Genomic DNA, 22771 nt, shown 5'->3' with positions numbered 1-22771 from the left:
TGGAAGAAATGAAGAGACTACAATTTGAGTATTTAATTGCTAATTTAATTTGGGGGTTATGTTTATATTGTCTTCATCTTGACTTTCTCACTGTTTATTAATTCTACTGGAGACCGGGAAGCAAATCAGATATATTTCACTGTTAGTTACAATGCTCATTAAAGGGGTTAGTGCCAAGATTTGGCTCATCTGAACATGCAGAATAACCTGTGGGTTTTATATATTAGGTGAATGTAAATGAAGATGCAGTCTTGATTCCTTGATAGGCTGCCAAAGTTCTTTTTTAAATTGATTCACCACTTTATTCTACAAGCACAAAAAACTTACTATTTTTTTCTTGTGTTTTGTTTTCAGAATCACTCTGCTTTTTCGAACCACAAACATTTTCTCGCTGTGATTTTGAACCTTACCCTCTTCTTTGCATTTTTCTCTCCAGAGAAGGTTGTCTTCAGCCAAAATTCTCCAGTAGCGGCACGTCTGAGCCGCCTGCAGCAGGTCTTTGGGTTCCAGGAATGAGAGCACGTAAAGTGCCAGCTACGGAAAGAAAAAGCACAGCGTACCCGGCGCCTCTTTTTAATTAGGAAACACTCTCTGTAGGGCAAAGTGCCTATAGATAAACGCAATGTAATTTTACATTCTAGTTACTAATACTATGGAAAGGCAGCACCTCCTAATATTCAATTTTAACAAACACACACCAGATTTTAAAACATACTATTGATCTTTATGAACTTGATCCTAGTAACTCCTCACTTCTTCAAGGAATACTTATTAAACCCCTCTGCCTTTTCTCCTCCCTTTGCTCTGTGAGCCCCGACTCAGGAATTTTATCAAATCTATTTACATATATTTTTACTTTATTAGTTCTTTAAATGTTAACTTTTTCTGTCCTTACTAAAATATAATTTCACTTAAAATGAAATTCCTATATACTCTGTGTGGCATGATTTCAGAATCCTTTGAAATGAGATAATTCATAGTTCTTTATCATATCAAAGTGTTTATATCAGAATGATGAACTTTTCAAACATTTACACCCTTTACTTGTAAATGACAAAGGCTTATAAAAGTGATTGGGTTCTCATTCCTTTATATTGCTTATGGGGACTTTCTTGATGGGCCAAATAGGGTTGTGTATTTGAGCTAGGTCTTTGACATATCATTGATTTAAAAATTTTATTTACAATACTTGCAAACCATCAATTTATTTCCAGTGTGTAAAGTCAAGTAGAATAAATAAAAGAGCAGGAAAAGGGGAATGACAGCTTCTGACTATGCTCATTCAATCAGCCTCACAAATCACATAAAAATTCAAATTACAATATTAGGACAGAATGAACTAAACAGAACAAAAAAGCTGGCTTTTCATGTAAACTAACTTATAGATTAAGATAAATTATCATTTAAAGGGCCTAGGCTCATATAGGGAGTAAAAACATATTCTGAATAATTTTTTGATGTTAAAGAGGAATTACATGAAATAAATTACGCTTTCCCAATGACTTTTTATATATAGAGTTCATCATTAATCACATATTTATTGAGTACATTCTTTATAGAAAGTATTTCAACCAGTCAGTATTCAATTTAATACTCCGATTGACAAATGACAGTGAAAAAATTTTTGTGGAATAATTATTTTTGGTCTATCAAAAAAGACCATTCAGTATTATATATGGAAGTTCATTTAAAATAAAAAGGCATAACTATATTCAACAATCTATATATATGTGCATGTTCATATATATACACTGCTGCTGCTACTGCTGCTAAGTCGCTTCAGTCGTGTCCGACTCTGTGCAACCCCATAAATGGCAGCCCACCAGGCTCCCCCGTCCCTGGGAGTCTCCAGGCAAGAACACTGGAGTGGGTTGCCATTTCCTTCTCCAATGCATGAAAAGTGAAAAGTGAAAGTGAAGTTGCTCAGTCGTGTCCGACTCTTAGAGACCCCATGGACTGCAGCCCACCAGGATCCTCTGCCCATGGGATTTTCCAGGCAAGAGTACTGGAGTCGGGTGCCATCGCCTTCTCCAATATATATATACACACACATATACAAATACACACATATATAATTTGACAATATATTTTTAATGGATACTCCATAAACCACTTAATTTTGAAATTATCAATCAATCAGCCTAGGCAAGTTTCTCAGTGTCAGTCTAATATCATACTATTAGTCTTCTATGTGAAATTGACATTTAACACAGAAATTATCAGGTACAAAGTTATATCTGTGGAAAAGAAATGCTTAATGCTCAAGATATTTAGAATAGTCAAATGAAAAAGTCTATACTTAAGTCATCCAGCTGAAGCTGAAAACAAGCATTTTACAGAAACATTCAATGGATCTTAAATGCTAAGAAACAAATCCAGAGTGGCTCAGATTTCAAAAGTTTATCTGCAAATTAACAGACAAAATTTCCTTTATTACTGGTGATTAAGATATCATCTAGTCCAGTGTCTGAATGCATTAAAAAGAAATGTAAAGAAATACTCAAGTGCTAAAGAAAGTTGAAGTGCTAACTCCACAGGTAACTGGCACCCATTCCTTTTAAAACAGCAAAGGCCCTAACTCAACAATGAACTTCAACTTATTAAATGCTTGTCTATTCCACCAAAACATCCTGATGTTATAGAAAACACACATAGCCAAATAGAAAAATATTAATAAGAAAATCAGAATCAGGAAAAATATAAATTAGAAAACATTTAAACTACAGACGAAGAACACAAAATATATTGGCAACAATATTCTACATGGTTTTTTAATTAGGCTGCCAAGCAAAAACAAAACAATAATTAGTTATAGCAGTTTCTCAAAGAACACAAGGTTTTGGGTTCCTTATGGGAACAGATAGTGGGCAGTGTCCCAAACTACTTCTCTACAACACTGAAGAAGAGGGGTTACAGGCTTCTGGGAGTCACATCAAATGGTCTAGCGAATGCAATTTTCTATTCATTTGTATTAAAGGTAAACTTTGGAACAGTAATTCTTCCTAAGGACTACTTCTACACAAGAGAAGCTCTTAAACTGAAGATTTATTTCAGGTAATTTTATTTTCCTCGCCCAAACTTGTCATTTCAATTAGAGTTGCTAATTTTTGTTTTTTGCTATAACTTATATAAAAGACCACCATGTTATATTTAAAAAGTGGATAATACTTTCTCAGAATTGCTATATTTCAGTGAATTAAACTAATTAAAAAAAAAAAGGAACAAACAAAATGTTGGCCGATTCTGTATTAAAAATTTAGGTTTTGTTGTAGATCATCAACTGTTACCATTCTGCTCTTTTTGGCATTTACTTATAAACTAAGGATAATGGTCTTTATCACAAGTCTCCCATGTGAGACTAGTGAGATATTTTGTCAAGGTTTTTGAGAGTAGTAAGTAAGTGTTGGTAAAGGACTTTGAGATCTTTTGAAAGGAATTATAAAAAATTATTATAAGTTCACTTCCTGACATTATTATTATTAAATAATAATAGTACTTAGTCTCCAATAAGATGTTAGTCTCCTTGACGACTTTAGATCTATACCATTATTTCTTTATATATAAAATAAAGCATTTTTAAAAATAGAAATTTTTTTTTTTTAGCAGTTAAAATTATACTCAACATCTTGTGATAAGTCATAATGGAAAATAATATGAAAAATAATGTGTATGTATGTTTAACTGAGTCGGTTTTCTGTATAACAGTAATTATCACAATGTAATTCAACCACACTTCAATAAGAAATAAATTAAAGAGGGTGAGGGGTAGGGGGAGACAGGTGTCATGCTAAGCCAGGCTCACTCATTCTCCTGTCTAGCAACACTTCTTTGCCCTCAGGCAATCTCTCAAAGAACGCTTAATCCAAGAAAATCTTTATTGCCATGGTTATCAATAAATTATACTTTTTAGATTCTTAGCAATTTTTATAAATCATATTTTTTGTGTGTGTTACGAAGCTACTATAGAAATCCAAATAAAGCAAAAAGCTCACAATCTTTAGAGATAAGAGGAAAAACTAGACTCAGAGAGAAGTCTATATTAACAAAAATACTACCTTCTAAAATATGGAGGATTATCAAGGAAAACTATGACAAATATATCAAAGGTGAATACATTCACTTTCAGTCAAATACATATAAAAGAGTTTCCCATTATTAGCACCCTTCTGGAAGTAAAGACAGTTTATGTCACTTTCATAAGCCAAATCTATCCAAAGGGTTCAGTTTTAGAATGAGCCAGCAAGAATACAAAATTTTTTTCTGGAACAATGTCATTTAAAAAAATCACTCCAAAGTAGCAACATTTCAGGAAAATGATGTTTTTTTCCACTTTGATTTTTCCTGGAGTTACACTTAATTTCATCCATTAACTATGATGAAACCAATTTTATAAATATCCAATGTGAAATTATCATCAGGACTATCTTTAATACCCTTAAGATATGTAGAATGGTTATCTGAAAAAGAAATCAACTTCCTTTCTCTTCAAATTTGAAGTTTCAGGACTGTTTGCATTTGTATTTATATGAACATAAATGGTATTTTATATTGTCTTCTGGCTGATCTATAATTGCTGCTGCTGCTGTTAAGTCGCTTCAGTCGTGTCAGACTCTGCGCGACCCCATAGATGGCAGCCCACCAGGCTCCTCAGTCCATGGGATTTTCCAGGCAAGAGTACTGGAGTGGGGTGCCACTGCCTTCTCCAGCTGATCTATATAAAAATTTTGTGAAAATATAAATCTTGGCAGCATTGATTAATGTTATTTCTGTTTGCTGACAAAAATGGAACTATGATGCCTACAACCTCAATGAAAGAACTACATCTAAACCATGCCTTATTTATGTAGTCAGGAATGCACGTATGATCATAGTCTATGATACAGAAACAAAGGTGCTTTATGTTATACAAAGATATTAAAACAAACAGGTATAAGTAATTCTAAAAGAAATGCTCTACGAAATGTAATTGGCATGGGAAATCTGTGATTTTGCGTGTGTGTGTGTGATGGGGTGAAAAGCGAGATGAGTAACAGAAGACACACATGTGAAATTTTATATATTTCAAAATAATCACATAATGTAACTCACAGAGAAGTACAATCCAACAGAATTATGAAACTATTACTCTTAAAGAGACTTAGGATAAACAAACAACAAAATAAGAAAAAATACTGCTGTTTTAATAAAATAAGAATTAAAAAAAACCTACTAATGTAATGAATACACCAAGACAATTAAAGGTAGGACTTCAAATCAGCTGGGAAAAAAATCTTGGTAAAGGAACAATCAAATTAATGAAACTCAATAGCTTGGTCTCATGTATGACTTCTTCCAGTGGTGGAGAGAAGATACTTACTCCGTAAGTATACTTTAATCAAAAATTATGCTAAACTATGGCAGCTTATCATTTACAGCCCCCTTTAACACTAATTAAGTGTTAAATTGACAATACTGAATACTGTAATTAGCACAACAACATCTAAAGAGGGTAGCTGTTGGTTTATATTTTCAAATAGCACCAGTGAAGAAGATAACTGACAATCCTTACCTCTTTAGGGAGCAAGGAAATGAAGTCTCGTTGAAACTGGGGTTCTATCACTTGCATCATGTGTTTTACCTGGGTTGGTTCACAACTATCAATAAGTTCATCTAAAGCAAGCAATTTCTCTGGTCCACTCCAGCTCTATCAAAGAGGAATTAGAAATTCTTATTATTTTAATAAATGTCTCAAATTATAAACTCAGAAAGGAAAATCAACATCTACACACAATATAAAAAGTGGCTACTTACAAGACACTGAAGTGATAATCACTGAGCCTCTTCAAATTTACTAGCTATCTTTATTTTGTAAAAGCTTTGAGCTTGACAGAAAAATACTTTTGCATATTATTATAACTGTGATATGTTCATCTACCACCAAGATACTGGTTGAGAAATCAAAATTTTATTCAGAAACATTGGTTTGGGCTATTGAGTAAAGAGAGAATTTTGAGAGAGGATTTTCCTTTCTTCCCTTCCTTTCCAGTGGGCACCATAAAACTTCGTGGTTTTAGTAAGGCACTCATCTGAGAGCAGACTAGCAGCATCGACTAGAGAAAAATTAATAACTGGCTCGAATGCCCATCTGACACATATTTTCCACAAATTAAAAGGGCTTTGATTTGCTATGTGAAAATAATTTCAAATAAAAAACAGCAAATAACAGTAAATGGCAGCTGACTTAACAGTAAAATCAGAATATGAAGAAAGGTTAAAATGAAAAAGAATAAGAAATAAAGTATATATTATGGAAAAACAAAAACAATTATACCTCAAAAATATGAGCTCCATTAACCTATACTAAGGGGGTTGCTTTAATTTTCCTTTCCCCTCAGTGAAGAACACCTGCCCAGAAATGCCATGATTCTTAAAAGGAAAACCCAGACAGACATGTGAATCATTTAAAATGTCAGGGCTCTCACGCACAAAAGTCAAAGAAAACATTTAAGTAACTCCGAAACACTTAAATGAAAAAACATTCTTGAGCAAGTTGATATAGTACCTTTATGAATTATTATATCCATTTTGGAAATGGGAGAAGAGAGAACAATATGTGAGGTTTGGAGCTAGAAAAATCTGGATTTTGACATTCCATTTTTTGCTCAAACTAGGAACCTGGATTTTGTCATATATGAAATAGACAACAGTTGAAAACTGAGATATTCTGAGGTCACTGAACACCTTTTTAAAGTATTTCTTAAAATATTTACCCCTTCAGAATCTGCAATGAATCCTCTCTCTTCTATCTTAAAGTGTAGACTAAACTAATAACTAGCAAACACCTCAGTAGTGCTTCCATAGTACTACTACATAATAATGTCACAAACATTATCTCACTTAATCATAAAAACTCTGGGGAGTATCTCCATTTTTACCTTCAAATATGAGGAAGCAGAAGCTCTAATAAGCTGTATTTTTTCCTTTTACCTTGACACACATACCCAGAACATTCTCCTGAGTACTCACTGTGTATCCTTTTTGGTTAGGGTGAAGATTTATACATAGAAATTAAAAATATCCATATATGTGTATATGCACATACATGACCAATTAAAGGGCTTCCCTGGTGGTTCAGTTGGGAATGAACCCCCGTAACGTGGGAGACCTGGGTTTGATTCCTGGGTTGGGAAAATCCCCTGGAGAAGGGAAAGGCTACCCACTCCAGTATTCTGGCCTGGAGAATTCCATGGACTGTATAGTCTAGGGGCTGCAAAGAGTTGGACGCTACTGAGTGACTTTTACTTTCTTTCTTCCATTTGACCAGTTAAAAGTAGTTAATTTGAAGTTTATTTCACTCTGTTTTCCTCACACAGCTTCAAATCCTGGCTCAAAAATTACCTCTTTGACAAAACTTATGCTGATCAATTGCCACTCATCCGTGACTTAGTAACAGTACTACAAACTCTGAGTTATTGATTTACATTCCTCACGGGAAGAGGTCGGTTCTTATAATATGCTGTTCTTCTCTATCTACATGATTAGGATTCATGGACACTAGTATAAAAACATGCCTTTTTTGGGTAATAGATAACTGCTGACTTGTTAATATACTATGCATGTTTAATATTTTTCTTTCCTTCAGCTAATGTATTATTTACTGTTTGTAAAAAAGGAACAGAAGAGCGGTATGAACACTCAGTATCTAAGTGCTGCGTGCATATGTGCACACTCAGTCGTGTCCAACTCCCTGCACCCCGTGGACTGCAGCCCGCCAGGCTCTTCTCTCCATGTAATTTTCCAGGCAAGAATACTGGAGAGGGTTGCCATTTCCTTCTCGAGGGGATCTTCCCGACTCAGGGATTGAACACTCATCTCCTGCAAAGTTCTTTACCACTGAGCTACCAGGGAAGCCTCTAACAAAAAAAAAAAATAATATATATATATACACATATATATATATATATATCTTTTCAAGGATTTTAGGGGCTGCAGTATACAATGATAAAAGCTAGATTAGAAGATAAATAACTAATTCAGATCTTAGGTAAATGTTAGAAACTGTGCCACGACCTTAAATATATATTTAAAGCAAAGGCCATGGTGAAAATAATGCCCATATAGCAAAATGCTTCTAAGACTTAAAATATTTGTTTTAAAATATTTGATAAGTTATATAAAATTTAAATTATATTTCAATTTGAATTACATATACATTCAGCAGATGTTACTTTATGACATTTTACTGAAACGGATACTACTAACAAAGAATTAGTAACATAAGCTATAAGCTACAAATAAATGAGACCATTTTCAAGGACCATACATATTCAACCTTCCAATTACTTAAGTCACATCTCTTAGACAGTTCCAACAAAGGTCTGGACTACACAGGCCCTAGATTTCCTCTCTCCAGCCTGGGTTTCTTCCCTGAATTCCAGACCTGTATATAAAATTGCTTATTCAACATATATTCTTGGGTATGTGATAGAGACTATATCCATGATCTTGCTCTTCAAATATGCAAGACCACAATCCTCCTCATTTCAGTAAAATGTTCTTATTAAATTAGTTTGGCCCAAAACTCTGGAGTCATCCTCAACTCCCTCACTCTCACCATCAGACAGCTCTGATCCATCAGTCTATTCTACAGTCATAAAATGCAAAATATATCCAGAATCTGACTATTGCTACAGTGGTACCTGGGTTACTCCTGTTTCGCCCACCTAGTTCTATTCCCCACAGAACAGCTGGAGTGAGAGTGCTGAACGTCAACTCACTCTCCTGCTTGCAGCCCTCCCGCTTCACTCACAGTAAAAACCAAAGTCCTCAGGGTGGTCCACGAGGCTCTATTTTCTCTCTCTTTCCCACGTGTGCTCTGCCTTAGCCAGAGATCCTCTTTCTGTGCCTCAAACACACCCAGCATGCTCTGCTTCAGAGCCCTGATTCCTAGACTATTCTTTCCCTAGGCACCCACATGCTTTCCTTCTATAACACCTTCTCTGTGCAATTTCCAAAAATGGCAAACCATTTCGAAACCCCCTCCCTTTCCTGACTAAAGTTTTTCAGAAAAGGGTTTTTATTTATTTTATTCATTATTGTATCCCAGATTCAAATTAGGGCCTAGCACCTGACAGTTATTCTGTAAATATTTGTTGAATAAATGAATGAATCCCCAAAGAGTCAGGAAACACTGCACCAATGCTATCTCAAAACTCTTTCCACAGAAAGCTTCTATTCTGTATACCGGATTGTATCACTGGGACTTGCTTGTTTAGTCTGCTTCCAAGATTGGTTCCCGATTTTGACACATATGTGGTTTACTAGCAAGGAAAGGATGAGAACTTTGCAGTTAATGAATATATTAAAAAAATAACAACAACCTACATGGATCTTTAATGAGGTCTAGAGGAAAAAATACGATATTGGGGATCAGGAAACTGTAATTTTGGAGAAGATATTGCCACTAATTAGGCATCCAGTCACATCACTTGATGGCAAATAGATGGGGAAATAGTGGAAACAGTGGCTGACTATTTTTTGGGGCTCCAAAATCATTGCGAATGGTGACTACAGCCATTAAATTAAAAGATGCTTATTGTGTTGGAGAAGACTCTTGAGAGTCCCTTCGACTGCAAGGAGATCCAACCAGTCCATTCTGAAGGAGATCAGCCCTGGGTGTTCTTTGGAAGGAATGATGCTAAAGCTGAAACTCCAGTACTTTGGCCACCTCATGCGAAGAGTTGACTCATTGGAAAAGACTCTGATGCTGGGAGGGATTGGGGGCAGGAGGAGAAGGGGATGACAGAGGATGAGATGGCTGGATGGCATCACTGACTCGATGGACGTGAGTCTGGGTGAACTCCGGGAGTTGGTGATGGACAGGGAGGCCTGGAGTGCTACGATTCATGGAGTCTCAGAGTCAGACATGACTGAGCGACTGATCTGATCTGATCTGATTCCTTGGAAGGAAAGTTATGACCAATCTAGACTGCATATTAAAAAGCAGAGACATTACTTTGCCAACAAAGGTCCATCTAGTTAAGGCTATGGTTTTTCCAGTAGTCACGTATGGATGTAAGAGATGGACGATAAAGAAAGCTGAGTGCCAAAGAACTGATGCTTTCAAACTGGTATTGGAGAAGACTCTTGAGAGACCCTTGGACTGCAAGGAGATCCAACCAGCCTATCCTAAAGGAGATCAGTCCTGAGTGTTCATTGGATGAAGGACTGATGTTGAAGCTGAAACTCCAGTACTTTGGCCACCTGATGCGAAGAGCTGACTCATTTGAAAAGACGTTGATGCTAGGAAAGATTGAAGGCAGGAGGAGAAGGGGATGACAGAGGATGAGATGGTTGGATGGCATCACCGACTCAATGGACACAGGTTTGAGTAAACTCCAGGAGCTGGTGATGGACAGGGAGGCCTGACATGCTGCGGTCCATGGGGTTGCAAAGAGTTGGACATGACCGAGCAACTGAACTGACTGAATTGAATTAGGTTATAATGTACCTCTGCTAGAGCTTTGCCAAGAGAACTCACTGGTCATAGCAAACACCCTCTTCCAACAAAACAAGAGAAGATTCTACACACTGACTTCACCAGATGGTCAACACAGAAATCAGATTGATTATATTCTTTGCAGCCAAAAATGGAGAGCTCTATACAGTCAGCAAAAACAAGACTGGGAGCTGACTGTGGCTCACATGATGAACTCCTTATTGTCAAATTCAGACTTAAATTGAAGAAAGTAGGGAAAACCACTAGATCATTCAGGTATGACCTAAATCAAATCCCTTATGATTATACAGTGGAAGTGACAAATAGATTCAAGGAATTAGATCTGATAGACACAGTGCCTGAAGAACTCTGGATGGAGGTTTGTGACATTGTATAGGAGGCAGGAATCAAGACCATCCCCAAGGTAAAGATATGCAAAAAGGCAAAATGGTTGTCTGAGAAGGCCTTACAAATAGCTGTGAAAAGAAGAGAAGCAAAAGGTAAAGGAGAAAAGTAAAGATATACCCATTTGAATGCAGAGTTCCAAAGAATAGCAAGGAGAGATAAGAAAGCCTTCCTCAGTGATCAATGCAAAGAAATAGAGGAAAACAATAGAATGGGAAACACTCGAGATCTCTTCAAGAAAATTAGAGATGCCATGGGAACATTTCATGCAAGATGGGCACAATAAGGGACAGAAATGGTATGGACCTAACAGAAGCAGAAGATATAAAGAAGAGGTGGCAAGAATACACAGAAGAACTACACAGAAAAGATCTTCATGACCCAGATAATCACAATGGTATGATCACTCACCTAGAGCCAGATATCCTGGAACGCGAAGTCAAGTGGGCCTTAGGAAACGTCACTGCAAACAAAGCTAGTGGAGGTGATGGAATTCCAACTGAGCTATTCCAAATCCTGAAAGATGATACTCTTAAAGTGCTGCACTCAATACGCTAGCAAATTTGAAACACTCAGCAGTGGCCACAGGACTGGAAAAGGTCAGTTTTCATTCCAATCCCAAAGAAGAACAATGCCAACGGATATTCAAACTACCACACAACTGCACTCATCTCACATGCTAGCAAAGCAATGCTCAAAATTCTCTAAGCCAGGCTTCTACAGTATGTGAACCATGAACTTCCAGATGTTCAAGGTGGATTTAGAAGAGGCAGAGGAACCAGAGATCATATTGCCAACATCCGTTGGATCATGGAAAAAGCAAGAGAGTTTGGTGTAGTTTGACTACACCAAAGCCTTTGACTGTGTGGACAAGAACAAACTGTGGAAATTCTTCAAAAGATGGGAATACCAGACCACTTGACCTGCCTCCTGAGAAAACTTTATGCAGGTCAAGAAGCAACAATTAGAACTGGACATGGAACAACAAACTGGTTCCAAATCGGGAAAGGAATATGTCAAGGCTGTATATTGTCACCCTGCTTATTTAACTTATATGCAGAATAAATCATGAGAAATGCTGGGCTGGATGAAACACAAGCTGGAATCAAGACTGTGAGGAGAAATATCTCAGATATGCAGATGATATCACACTTATGGCAGAAAGCAAAGAAGAACTAAAGAGGCTCTTGATGAAAGTGAAAGAGGAGCATGAAAAAGTTGGCTTAAAACTCAACATTCAGAAAACGAAGATCATGGCATCTGGTCCCATCACTTCATGACAAATAGATGGGAAACAGTGACAGACTTTATTTTTGGGGTTCCAAAATCACTGCAGATGGTGACTGCAACCATGAAATTAAAGATGCTTGTTACTTGGAAGAAAAGTTATGACCAACCTAGACAGCATATTAAAAAGTAGAGCTGTTACTTTGCTGACAAAGGTCCTTCTAGTCAAAGCTATGGTTCTTCCAGTGGTCATGTGGATGTGAGAGTTGGACTATAAAGAAAGCTGAGCACCAAAGAATTGATGCTTTTGAACTGTGGTGTTGAAGAAGACTCTTGAGAGTCCCTTGGCCTGCAAGGAGATCCAATGCGTCAATCCTAAAGGAAATCAGTCCTGAATATTCATTGAAAGGACTGATGCTGAAGCTGAAACTCCAGTACTTTGACCACCTGATGCGAAGAGCTGACTCATCTGAAAAGACCCTGATGCTGGGAAAAATTGAAGGCAGGAGGAGAAGGGGATGACAGAGGATGAGGTGGTTGGATGGCATTACTGACTTGATGGACATGAGTTTGGGTGGACTCCAGGAGTTGGTGATGGACAGGGAGGCCTGGTGTGCTGCAGGGTAGTTGCAAAGAGTTGGACATGACTGAGCAACTGAACTGAACTGAATTTACTTCTGTAGGCCTTAGTTCTGATAATTAATTTATTTCTGCTCTGAAAAGTAGCTGTTCTTATAAAGAAAAAAGCATTTTCCTTTGGTCTCACATGGCAAAATTAGTGGAAACATATTGAAAGGGATAGGAAAAACATTCCAAATTCAGAAAGGATCAAGATAAACAGAATTTAATTTGTGTACAAAATTAAAATGCAGACTTGAAAATTCCCCATGAAAGTATTATTTGATTTCAGGTAATTAGGGAGTACACGAAAGTAGTAGAGAAGAGTAGAAGGAGCCCTGAACTGTAATCAGGGGCTTAGTTACAGGGAAGCCCCTTAATTAGTCTGCGTCTCAGAGACCCCACCTTATGTATAATGAAGGGCTTGGCCAGACCAGTGGTTCCCAGGTGCTGGCTGAGTGTTGCAAGAATCAGGGAGTCCTCCAATGCACCATCCAAGAGGTGGTCAAGGTGGGGCTGAGGGCATGTTATGTTTTAAATAACCAACGTCTCCAGTAGTGATGCGGGCGATTCACAAGCGAGCAGTGGTCATCAGTGGGGATGATCCTTGGCAGCATCTCATTCAGATATACATATTCTATGCTTTTAGGCAGTCCAGCGCCTAAATTTCATGTGATGAAGAACTCACTTCTCTAGTACCTCCAGAAGATGGTTATCTAGTCTGTTTGAACAGTTTCAGGACTAGAATACTTAGTATCTCTATTCTTCTCTGGGTCAGTTCTAATTGTTAAGTTCAAATTTACATCAAAATCCAACTCAAAGAATATGATCCAGGTTTTGTTTGCTGAAGAAACCAATAATCAGTCTGATTCTACTTTTACATAGAAGTCTTCAAGATGTTAGACAGAAACATTTTCCCTTAGTCCTCTCTGGCTACATACATGACCTTCTTCCACTCTTTCTCACGTAACAGGGCTTCTTGATCGGACAGTTTCAAATACAACAGCAAAGCAGTTCTGTATTCATTTACTTCTGGCACTATTCTGTTTTAATATTTTGTTGATTAGCAAATAAAAGAGATCCAAATAAGTTAGAAAACATGTACGATTTCTAAGTGTTACCATAAAACCTAAGTCCTCCAAAAGAGTAGTTTTTACTCCACTTTTAATTTCAAAACACAGAAGTATTTTCTGTTTTATTATTGAAAACATATTAAGGAGTGTAACAGGTATTTTCGAAGTACATATAGCTTTAATACAATACAAATATGCTTTGACTAAAATAATGCTGATACTGTTAATCTGATGACATTGGTGTGAAGCTAGTGTTAACAGCCTCTTCTCAGGCCTGAGAAAACTGAGGCTCACAAAGGATACTTCTCTTATTGAGTTCCTACTGTATTTTCAAGTATAGCTTTAAGCACATTTACACATTTTCTCTCCTTTGACAACTTTTTATTGTATCTGTTTCACGGAGGATAAGAACAATGGCAAGAGTGGTTACATAATATCAATGAAATTACCCAGTTATTAAGAGGCAAATCCAGAACTGGTACTAAAAGCTTCTCCTTCTAAGTCGAAGTGCTTCTCATTATATCAGGATACTTCTGAATATCAACTTTAGAGAATGTTAATATACCTTTACCTAGTCTAACATCTGCAACTGAAAAACTATATATTAACACTCAAATGACATGAAACAAAAAAATGGCCAATCCTCTGCTCCCAAATTAACAATCTGAAAGCATCAATCTGGTGTTGCCAAAAAAAAAAAAGAATTAATGGCAACTGAAAATTCAAACAGTACAAAATTTTTGGACTTTTTTACTTTTGTTTCTAATTGGCGCTTCTATTTTAGAGTGGCATTCTGTTTCAATGTCCTTTTATCTAAAATGGTGTATCATTTGTTCTTATTCAATTTATAAATTGAGTACAGAGTACTTTGTCAGAATAGATGGAGCTGGACCAAAACAATGCTGTATCACTGTCTTAGGAGCAATAGCAGAACAGTAAGGGGACAAGTTCTCCCATTTTGCTTGTTATGCCACGGAAAAGGCCTCATTAAATGCCCCACAGCACATCTGTAGAAATCAAGCCAGTTTAATTATCCTTCAACTATACTACATAGGTCAACTCACGACTCCCCCACTTTACTATGAAATTATCTCTCTCCAAGTTAAGCATTAAAGCATTGCAAGCCTTTAGGCAAGTGATTCATTCCTAGTTACTCTGGCACCAGCCCTGAAAATAAAAGGCAAGAGGCACCACAATGAGGCCATGGGTGTGTCAGGCAGACAACGTACTCAAAGGATTAAGGTCTTGATCTATCTATCTAGCTGACCTTCTGCTGCTAGTAAATTTTTTTACTACAGAATAGTTATGTGAAAAAAATATAGTATTAAGCCTTCAGGGATAATTCTATATGTTAGTTTACTAAATACCATTGATTCAGACAAGTTTTTTTTTTTTTTTTTTTAATTTACAATTAACATTTCTGAAGTTGGGATGCATCTAATAATCTATGGTATCTCAGATCTGATGACCTCATGGTAACATGAGGACATTTCATTAAGAAAAGCATGAGTGAGCTAAATAAGCAAACACTGAACAAAGGATTCCCTAAAACACCCTCAGTGCAAAATAGAGCACAAAAGCTCCCTACTATATAGATCAGCATTTGAGAGTGTTCTCTTAAAATTGGTAAAAACTACATAGCTAGCAAAGAATATTCTGGAACTCTGAAACACTGGGGGGGAAAAGGCCCATACTACATACAAAATAAGTTACAGTCTAGACTCCCTTCTGATAAGCTTTGCATATAAAGTAAATACTCTGCAGGGCGTCTACACTGATGATGAAACTGTTACTGACAGTGTAATTTCCCATCGTGTTGGGACTTTCCTATAAAATCACATGAACACCATGTTCTCGAGTGTTGTACTGCTCACACTGTATGTGAGTGTAAGCATGACAATGCACACTCATGTTCTGTCTCCTGGGCTCAATCAGAGATGATATAACCGTTAAAGCATTTCTTTAAGGCATTATAAGTGTCTGAGTTCTTTTTCACTTCTAATGGGGGGGAAGGGGGTGGATACACCTCTTTTTAAAAGAATGAGACAAAAAAATTTAGAATTCTGAGGGCATCTTTAGGAAAAGATTAAAATAAATAAATCATGAACCTAAGGTAAAAGAACTTAGATGAGGGGAGAGAATAATTCTTATGAAAGGTAAGTTTAATTAACAAATGACTATGAAAACAAAACAAAAAGCTTTGTAATTGTAGTGGTTCATAACATCTTAACAGTAAAGTGCAACTTTCATGCCTCGAAGCCATAGATTCTCAAGTTCAGTAGCTGCTATTCTGGGCTAGATTACTCTGTGTTGAGGGTGGCTGTCCTTCACACTGACCCCACCCATCAGATGCCAGCCGTGTCCTGCACCCCAACCTCGGCTGCAACGGCTAAAAATGTTTCAAGCACAGGAAAATTTGCCCCCTGTTGAGAAGTGCTGTTCTAACCTTTCAGTTATCAACTAGAATAAAAAAAGGTTATTCTAGTTTCTCTGAAATTACCTGAAGAGTAGAAAACAATTTTAAAAATCCATTTTAAAGAAACATTGCTTCAAGTACATATTCCAGCTACAGAAGAAAAAAACTGGGACATTTAGTATTTGCTCAAGTATTTAAAATATTGGGACTTACATAAATAAATAGGCACTTAAAAATCAGAAATAAATAAAATCCATAAAGTATCTTCTTTTTCAACCATTATTCCCCTAGGATTCAGAAAATACCATCAATTGAACAGTCAGACGTAAGGAAATATATTCATTTACACTAGTATGGTGAGTATAATCAGGGATACCTTCACTTTACATACTTTATATTATTTATTATTTACAAAGAATGTTTAATCCATACCAACTACTTTGCTAAATACTTGATTTCTATGCATTATCTCACTAGAAGAAGAGATAAATTAACTTAATATCACTATCGTGAGTTAAAAAATTCCTAAGATTCAAGGTTTGGTTGTAACCAATCTTCCTGGTAAACTTCCCCAAACTTTATATGCTAGTAAAATACAGCAATGAGAATTCTGAGCACAATAAGCTACACACAAGCATGGCATCTATGGAGAAAAGCTGCATCAGCTCTTGGAGGCTATGAGGGTAACGGTGATGGATAAGTTACTACCAGTGACTAATACTCCTAACTGCTTAACTTCCAAACCATGCTGTTTAGAAAACAAGTACATTCATTAACACCAGAAATCCAAACACAAAAGAGAAATGAAATACCTTATTATCTAGAAAGCAATGAACAGTGCAAATGGACACTTTACACAAAATAAGGATTGGACCCTCTTGATTAACACAGTTAAAATTTAAAGTGAGTTCCCTTGTATTTAATAGCATTTTTTAATTGAGATATACTTCACAAACATAAAATTCACCATTTAAATGTACACTTCAATAGCTCCCCACACATCCATCTTGTGTAACCATCACCACTGTCCGATTCCAGATCACTTCCATCACCCCTGAAAGAAGCCCAGTGCCTACTGGCAGTCTACCCTCCAAACATCACCTAGCGATCACTAACTAATCTACCTTCTGTCTCCCATGGATCTGTCTGTTCTAGATATTTCATATAAGCACACATCATGTGGCCTTTTGTGTCTGACTTCCTTCACTTCGCATATGGTTTTGAGGGGTCATCCATGGTGTAGCATGTTCCTTTTCATGGCTGAATAATCCCTTATTGTCACAGCAACTAAGTGAAGCATTTCAAGTACTGTATTTAGACATGTCACCTGAAACATTTTCAGCCATTCCTGGAGGCCTGTAGGTGGTTGCACAGATGTAATTCGGCGTCGTTGTTGCCCTTGACCATTGGCTGCTCTCAGGTCTCCAAAAGTTGTTGGTGTTGCTGAACATGGTACAAGCCCAGTGGTACTACAAAAATACAAGGGTGGAAGCAAAGACAGATGTTTATTAAGAATTATGGGCTCAAATAAGAATGAGATGATACGGTATATTTCAAACATCAAATTATTATTTTTACTTGCTTATTCCCAGAAAGCAAGGATACACAAAACCTAATCTGCTATTCTTAGGTAGGTTTCCTCCCTCCTACATAACCAGCTGTTTTTATCCCAGCACAGCTAATTGCAACCAAATGGTAGAATCTCTATGGCAAAACTTCAAGTTGTTGATAACATACAAATAATGTTAAAATACTTTCTTAGAAGATTCAGGTTCCACTTGTCCTATGACTGGTCTTTAGAACATTATTAAACAAAAGTTTAAATTTCTTTCATAAAAAGGTGTGTAAGACTTATTAATGCTCTAAAATATGGTTAAGTAGTAGTACGTTCAAAGGCTTTAGACATTTCACTGGTAACATTATTCCTTAAGTTTTCCCCTGATGCCCTCTAAATTATTTTGTATTTGTCTATGCTTCTCTAATTTTCTATTGTTATTATTAAGCTTAGTCTAGATAGTATAAGGAGAAGGAAATGGCAACCCACTCCAGTGTTCTTGCCTGGAGAATCCCAGGGATGGGGGTGCCTGGTGGGCTGCCGTCTATGGGGTCGCACAGAGTTGGACATGACTGAAGTGACTTAGCAGTAGCAGCAGCAGATAGTATAAGAGTGAGCCTTGATTAGAAATGTATTTACTCAAACAGGTAGGTAGTGAGCACATATTATATTATAAGCAAAATTAAGTGAAATGAGATCATCAAAATACTTTTATCCAATAATTTAAATTCTGAGACAGTAAACACACACACACACACCACAAATCTGAAATTCAATTAATTCTGCCAACTAATAAAATAAGTAAATACTCTATTTTAGAGACGTGTGGAAAAAAGGAACAGGAAGATTCAATTAACAAAATTACATTTGCAAAGTAATCTTCAGTTTATTGAGCTAAGACAGTACAGTGTTTAAAATCCAAAGAACATATAAATTGTATCCTGACAGTTAACTACTAAGGTCTGAAAAATTACTAATGAAGTAACCCCAATTCTTTTCTATCTAGCATAGCTCATTATTTTGCTTAAAAATGCATCTGTCACCAGAAAAATACAGAAAAATCTTCATATCTACCACTTTTAAATCTTTTAACCTTATTCATCGAAGATGGTCTCTTACATAAAACAATTAAATCTATTTTTTCTTCTATCAAATTTTAAAGGTAAGCTCTATTTTCTCCTCTGAAATGAAATAGAATGTGATTATAACTTAAATTTTCTAATAAAAATAATGAAAAATCATAGTCTCATTTTATTATTAGAAAATCTTTCAACAAAATTAAAGAACATCAAATATACACTGACCAAGTCTCTAAAAAGACATGGCAATCAATATGCTGTCTGGTTTTCTTTAGTAAGACTGTTAAAAGGTTAAAAATAAGACTTTCTCCTTTGCAGGTACTTTCTTAATAGAAAAAAGTGAGCGACGGAAGAAAAACTTTACTAAAACGTGTTCTATGGTAAAAATTCAGCATTCATTTATAAATGGCCTTAAAAACAACTGAACCATTTAATACTTCTGCCCCGGTATTGGTCTTATTAATAGAAGACCAAAATTATATGGTTAACTGAAATCTGTACACTAAAAAAATAGCTTACTTTAAACATTTAAACTCAGCATTCTCATCCAAATAACAGTTTACCAAGACCAATAGAAAAAAGCAAAAATGAAGTGAACAGTTTCACCTATCACTCCACACCCTCTGGTGAAAGTGCCAAAACACAGTGAAATTGTCAGAAGGCAAAGCATAAGTAAGAGAGGGGGACAGTTAACATAGGAAAATCACAACAAAAAGCATTTTCTGAATAAGCAAGAAATAGCCTTATTGCTCTCTTCTGTATCATTTTTGCATTTTTGGTATATAAAACTGTTCTAATTATCATGATTTCTAAATTTCAACAAAAGGCATCTGAAAGGAATATTTTCCAGAACTGAATGAAATAAAAGTATAAACTGTTCCCTGGAAGAAAAGAGATGCAATCTGTAACAATGTTCAATCACAAGTCTGAGTAATGTTAATTTTATTGCATTTTAAAGAATAACTCTAAATAAAAATTTTGAGGGGAAAAAAAAGAAATGTCACCATCATGAAGTTCTTATGGTTTCTATATCTAATTTTCAATCATTTGAAGTGACAAATATGAGCCAACAAGACTCATAAAAAGCCCCTAAGATGCTTTTGTCATTTAAATGTTAAAACACCACATTCCAAATGACATACAAAGCCATTTTTAATTGGCTGAGTAATAGATACTGTGCTTAAGTTAGCCTAATTAGTGTGAGAGAGGAAAAGTTTTATACTGATGCAAAATCCAAAAATGATGGAATGGTGCAGGAAACAAGACTACAATTGTATTTAGTTGTTATGGAAACTATTCTACTGGTGTAGAAATGTATGTGTTAAAAACATAAGGCTTACAAAGCAAATAAAGGGCGGTTTCTAACATAGTAATCTCATGAAATAAGATTTAGTTAGTAACTGTGAGGTCTACTTCACTGCTACTAAATGTATCTTCGGTTACCCATATATATCTATCTACCCTCCAACAGCTGTTGCTATAGAAACAAGATACATTTGCTCACATCCATATATCAGGACTTACTTTTTAAGAATTTCTTAAAAATTATAATTTAAAACTTTTGTTGATAAGAGAACTTCTGCGTGTGTCTTACTTCAATGTATTAGTAACAAAATGTATACCCACAGTGGTAGTCATTCTTCTCCTTATTTAAAATGTATGTTTCCCAATTTTCAGTGATGGGAAAATGTGCTAAATAGTCAACAGTACTAGTGACATTATAACTCTATGAGAATAAAGTGAATGAAAGCTTTCCAGAATCATCAACTCTTTAAAGAAACATGAGAATAGGGAGAGAATCAAATTATACTTAATATTACCTTGTATATTCTGAGACTTTGCATGGTTTCTTTCCCAAAGAAAAAGAGCGGACCTCAGAACCATGGTCCAACTTTCTTTTCATCTATAAGGTAAAACAAATGAGATATGTTAAAAAAAAAAAATCACCTGTCCAATTATTAAATCTTAATGTTAGCACCAGTAATACTGAAAAGAAAAAGCCCTTAAATTTTCGTATGTCTGCAAAATTAATTAGGCATAGCTAATTCATATAGAAAATAAATGTTTCTTCTATTATTTCTACTTTGTTTTACTCTTTACAAGACTGGAGAAGTGAATTTCTCCTCCTAATATTTGTGCAGAATAGGGTACGGTGATTTAAAAATTGAAACCCATTGTACATATTCCTTGAGAGTAATATACCTTTCATATTTTCTGGTTTAAGGACCAATACACAGGAATATGTCAAGTTAACCCACACAGAAAAGAACCTTATTCAACATGCTGTTCTTAGTGATTTTCATTTTCCTTTAAAAGACATATTTAATTTCAAAATTAGAATGGAAGTAACAGTCAGTGATTTAAAACACATTATTACAGAAGGGGAAAGAGAATAATGTAAATAGAATGCTCTTGAAAAGTAATTATGATAAGGCATAAAAAATGACTGTGGGCAATGAGGACAGTACAGAAACTAAATCCATAGTAAGAGGGAAATCTAGAGATCATACAGGAAAGGTAGGAAAAACCATCCGTTGATATTCACACAGAATATACAGCTCTACTGACTATATATTATAGATACTCAGGACAAAACAGTCTAACTTGAAAACCAACAAGAAAAACAGAAAGATTTTAAAAGAATGAGTTATGCATCTTTGTAAGGTATATCCAACATTTGTAGTTTTAAAGTATTTCATTATGCTACATAGATATGTAATACTGTAAATATATTCAGAATTACATTGTCATCAATATTGAAATATCTTTTTATATTTTCCTGTTGGTTAATGGAGGTCATCTTACTATAGATATGTTATAAAACTATATAAAATAGGATCTGATGAGATTCAACAACTTATATTTTAGTAATCCTAAGATTTGTGCTTGCTAATTAATTACTATACTACTGAAAATGACGGGAAGCGGGGGATCCCCAGAGTGATAGAAAGTTATCCTCAATTTTATAATAAGGTGAAAACCCCTGCTTTGCAGTAGCCTTATTTTCTTACCTACTGCTTCACATGGGAACATAACACAGCATGCTACACTGTAAATACTAAAAAGAACCAATAAGACTCTAAAAATCTTTTTGAATCATATTCTAGATAATAAAAACTGTGTTTTTATCATCATGAAGAAAGTCTTCTAGAACACAGGGATTATTTTACAATGTTAGAGGCAAGACATGAGGGTATGACAAGCTCATCCCCAATTTATACCTTAGTTCACAAAAATACCGACTGAAGGAAATGGAACTGGTCTTATTTCAGCCCTTCAGAAGTTTCTGTACTTATAACATTATTCTAAAGTGACTCCTCTCAAAACCCATTATTTTCTTTCTCCAAATAATTTTAACAAAAAGCAAAAATGCTTCAATACATAGGGTAGCCACGTGTTTACACGTATATAAATTATAGACATACACACACACACACAAATTTATTCATCAGGAAGGTCAGTACAGATTACCTTAAAAATCTATTTTTTATAACTTCTATGGATCCTCATTTTCAAAATTATGTTGATAAATTTTGATATTCATTGTAATTAAGTTAGGAATACTGGCTTTCAGAACTTCCGGGATATCTTGTAAATACATTGGTGCAAATGCCATTTGCCACTAAAGGCAAACTTTATTTCCATCTTAGAAATCTTTCAGTGAATAAAAATGCCCGAAATTCATTTCAAGGGAACCACTGAGAAACGATTTTCAAATTTAGAATATTTGATAAAATACAGCACTTTCTGTATGACTATGTAAGTCTTTTTTATTATATTGTTTACTAAAAATACTGACTTTAGAACCAAAAATTAATTCTGCAATTTTGAAGGGATGCAGAAAGTCAGTAAAATCTCTTTAAACATAAATCCCTAATATTCTAGTAAGAGAGGCAACTAAAGGAAAAAAAAAAAAAAAAA

The 22771-nt window shown here is 35.4% G+C and overlaps 1 protein-coding gene across 4 annotated transcripts in view; it reads right to left on the bottom strand.

The window, feature by feature from the left end:
- FBXW7 (F-box and WD repeat domain containing 7, E3 ubiquitin protein ligase) overlaps nucleotides 1–22771 on the bottom strand; it is a 135263-nt gene that overhangs the window by 11138 nt on the left and 101354 nt on the right. For all 4 annotated transcript variants that reach the window (XM_010840743.1, XM_010840742.1, XM_010840745.1 and 1 more), the window contains 4 exons: nucleotides 20671–20753; nucleotides 17544–17685; nucleotides 5549–5683; nucleotides 411–534 (listed from right to left, as the gene is read on the bottom strand). In XM_010840743.1, coding sequence (XP_010839045.1) covers nucleotides 411–534; nucleotides 5549–5683; nucleotides 17544–17685; nucleotides 20671–20753 — 484 coding nt within the window. The remainder of the gene's footprint in view (nucleotides 1–410; nucleotides 535–5548; nucleotides 5684–17543; nucleotides 17686–20670; nucleotides 20754–22771) is intronic.

Source organism: Bison bison, unplaced genomic scaffold, assembly GCF_000754665.1.
Source record: "Bison bison bison isolate TAMUID 2011002044 unplaced genomic scaffold, Bison_UMD1.0 scf7180017864146, whole genome shotgun sequence".
Lineage (NCBI taxonomy): Eukaryota > Metazoa > Chordata > Mammalia > Artiodactyla > Bovidae > Bison > Bison bison.
The sequence above is the reverse complement of the archived record's forward strand: the minus strand, read 5'-3'. Positions and strand labels throughout refer to the sequence as shown.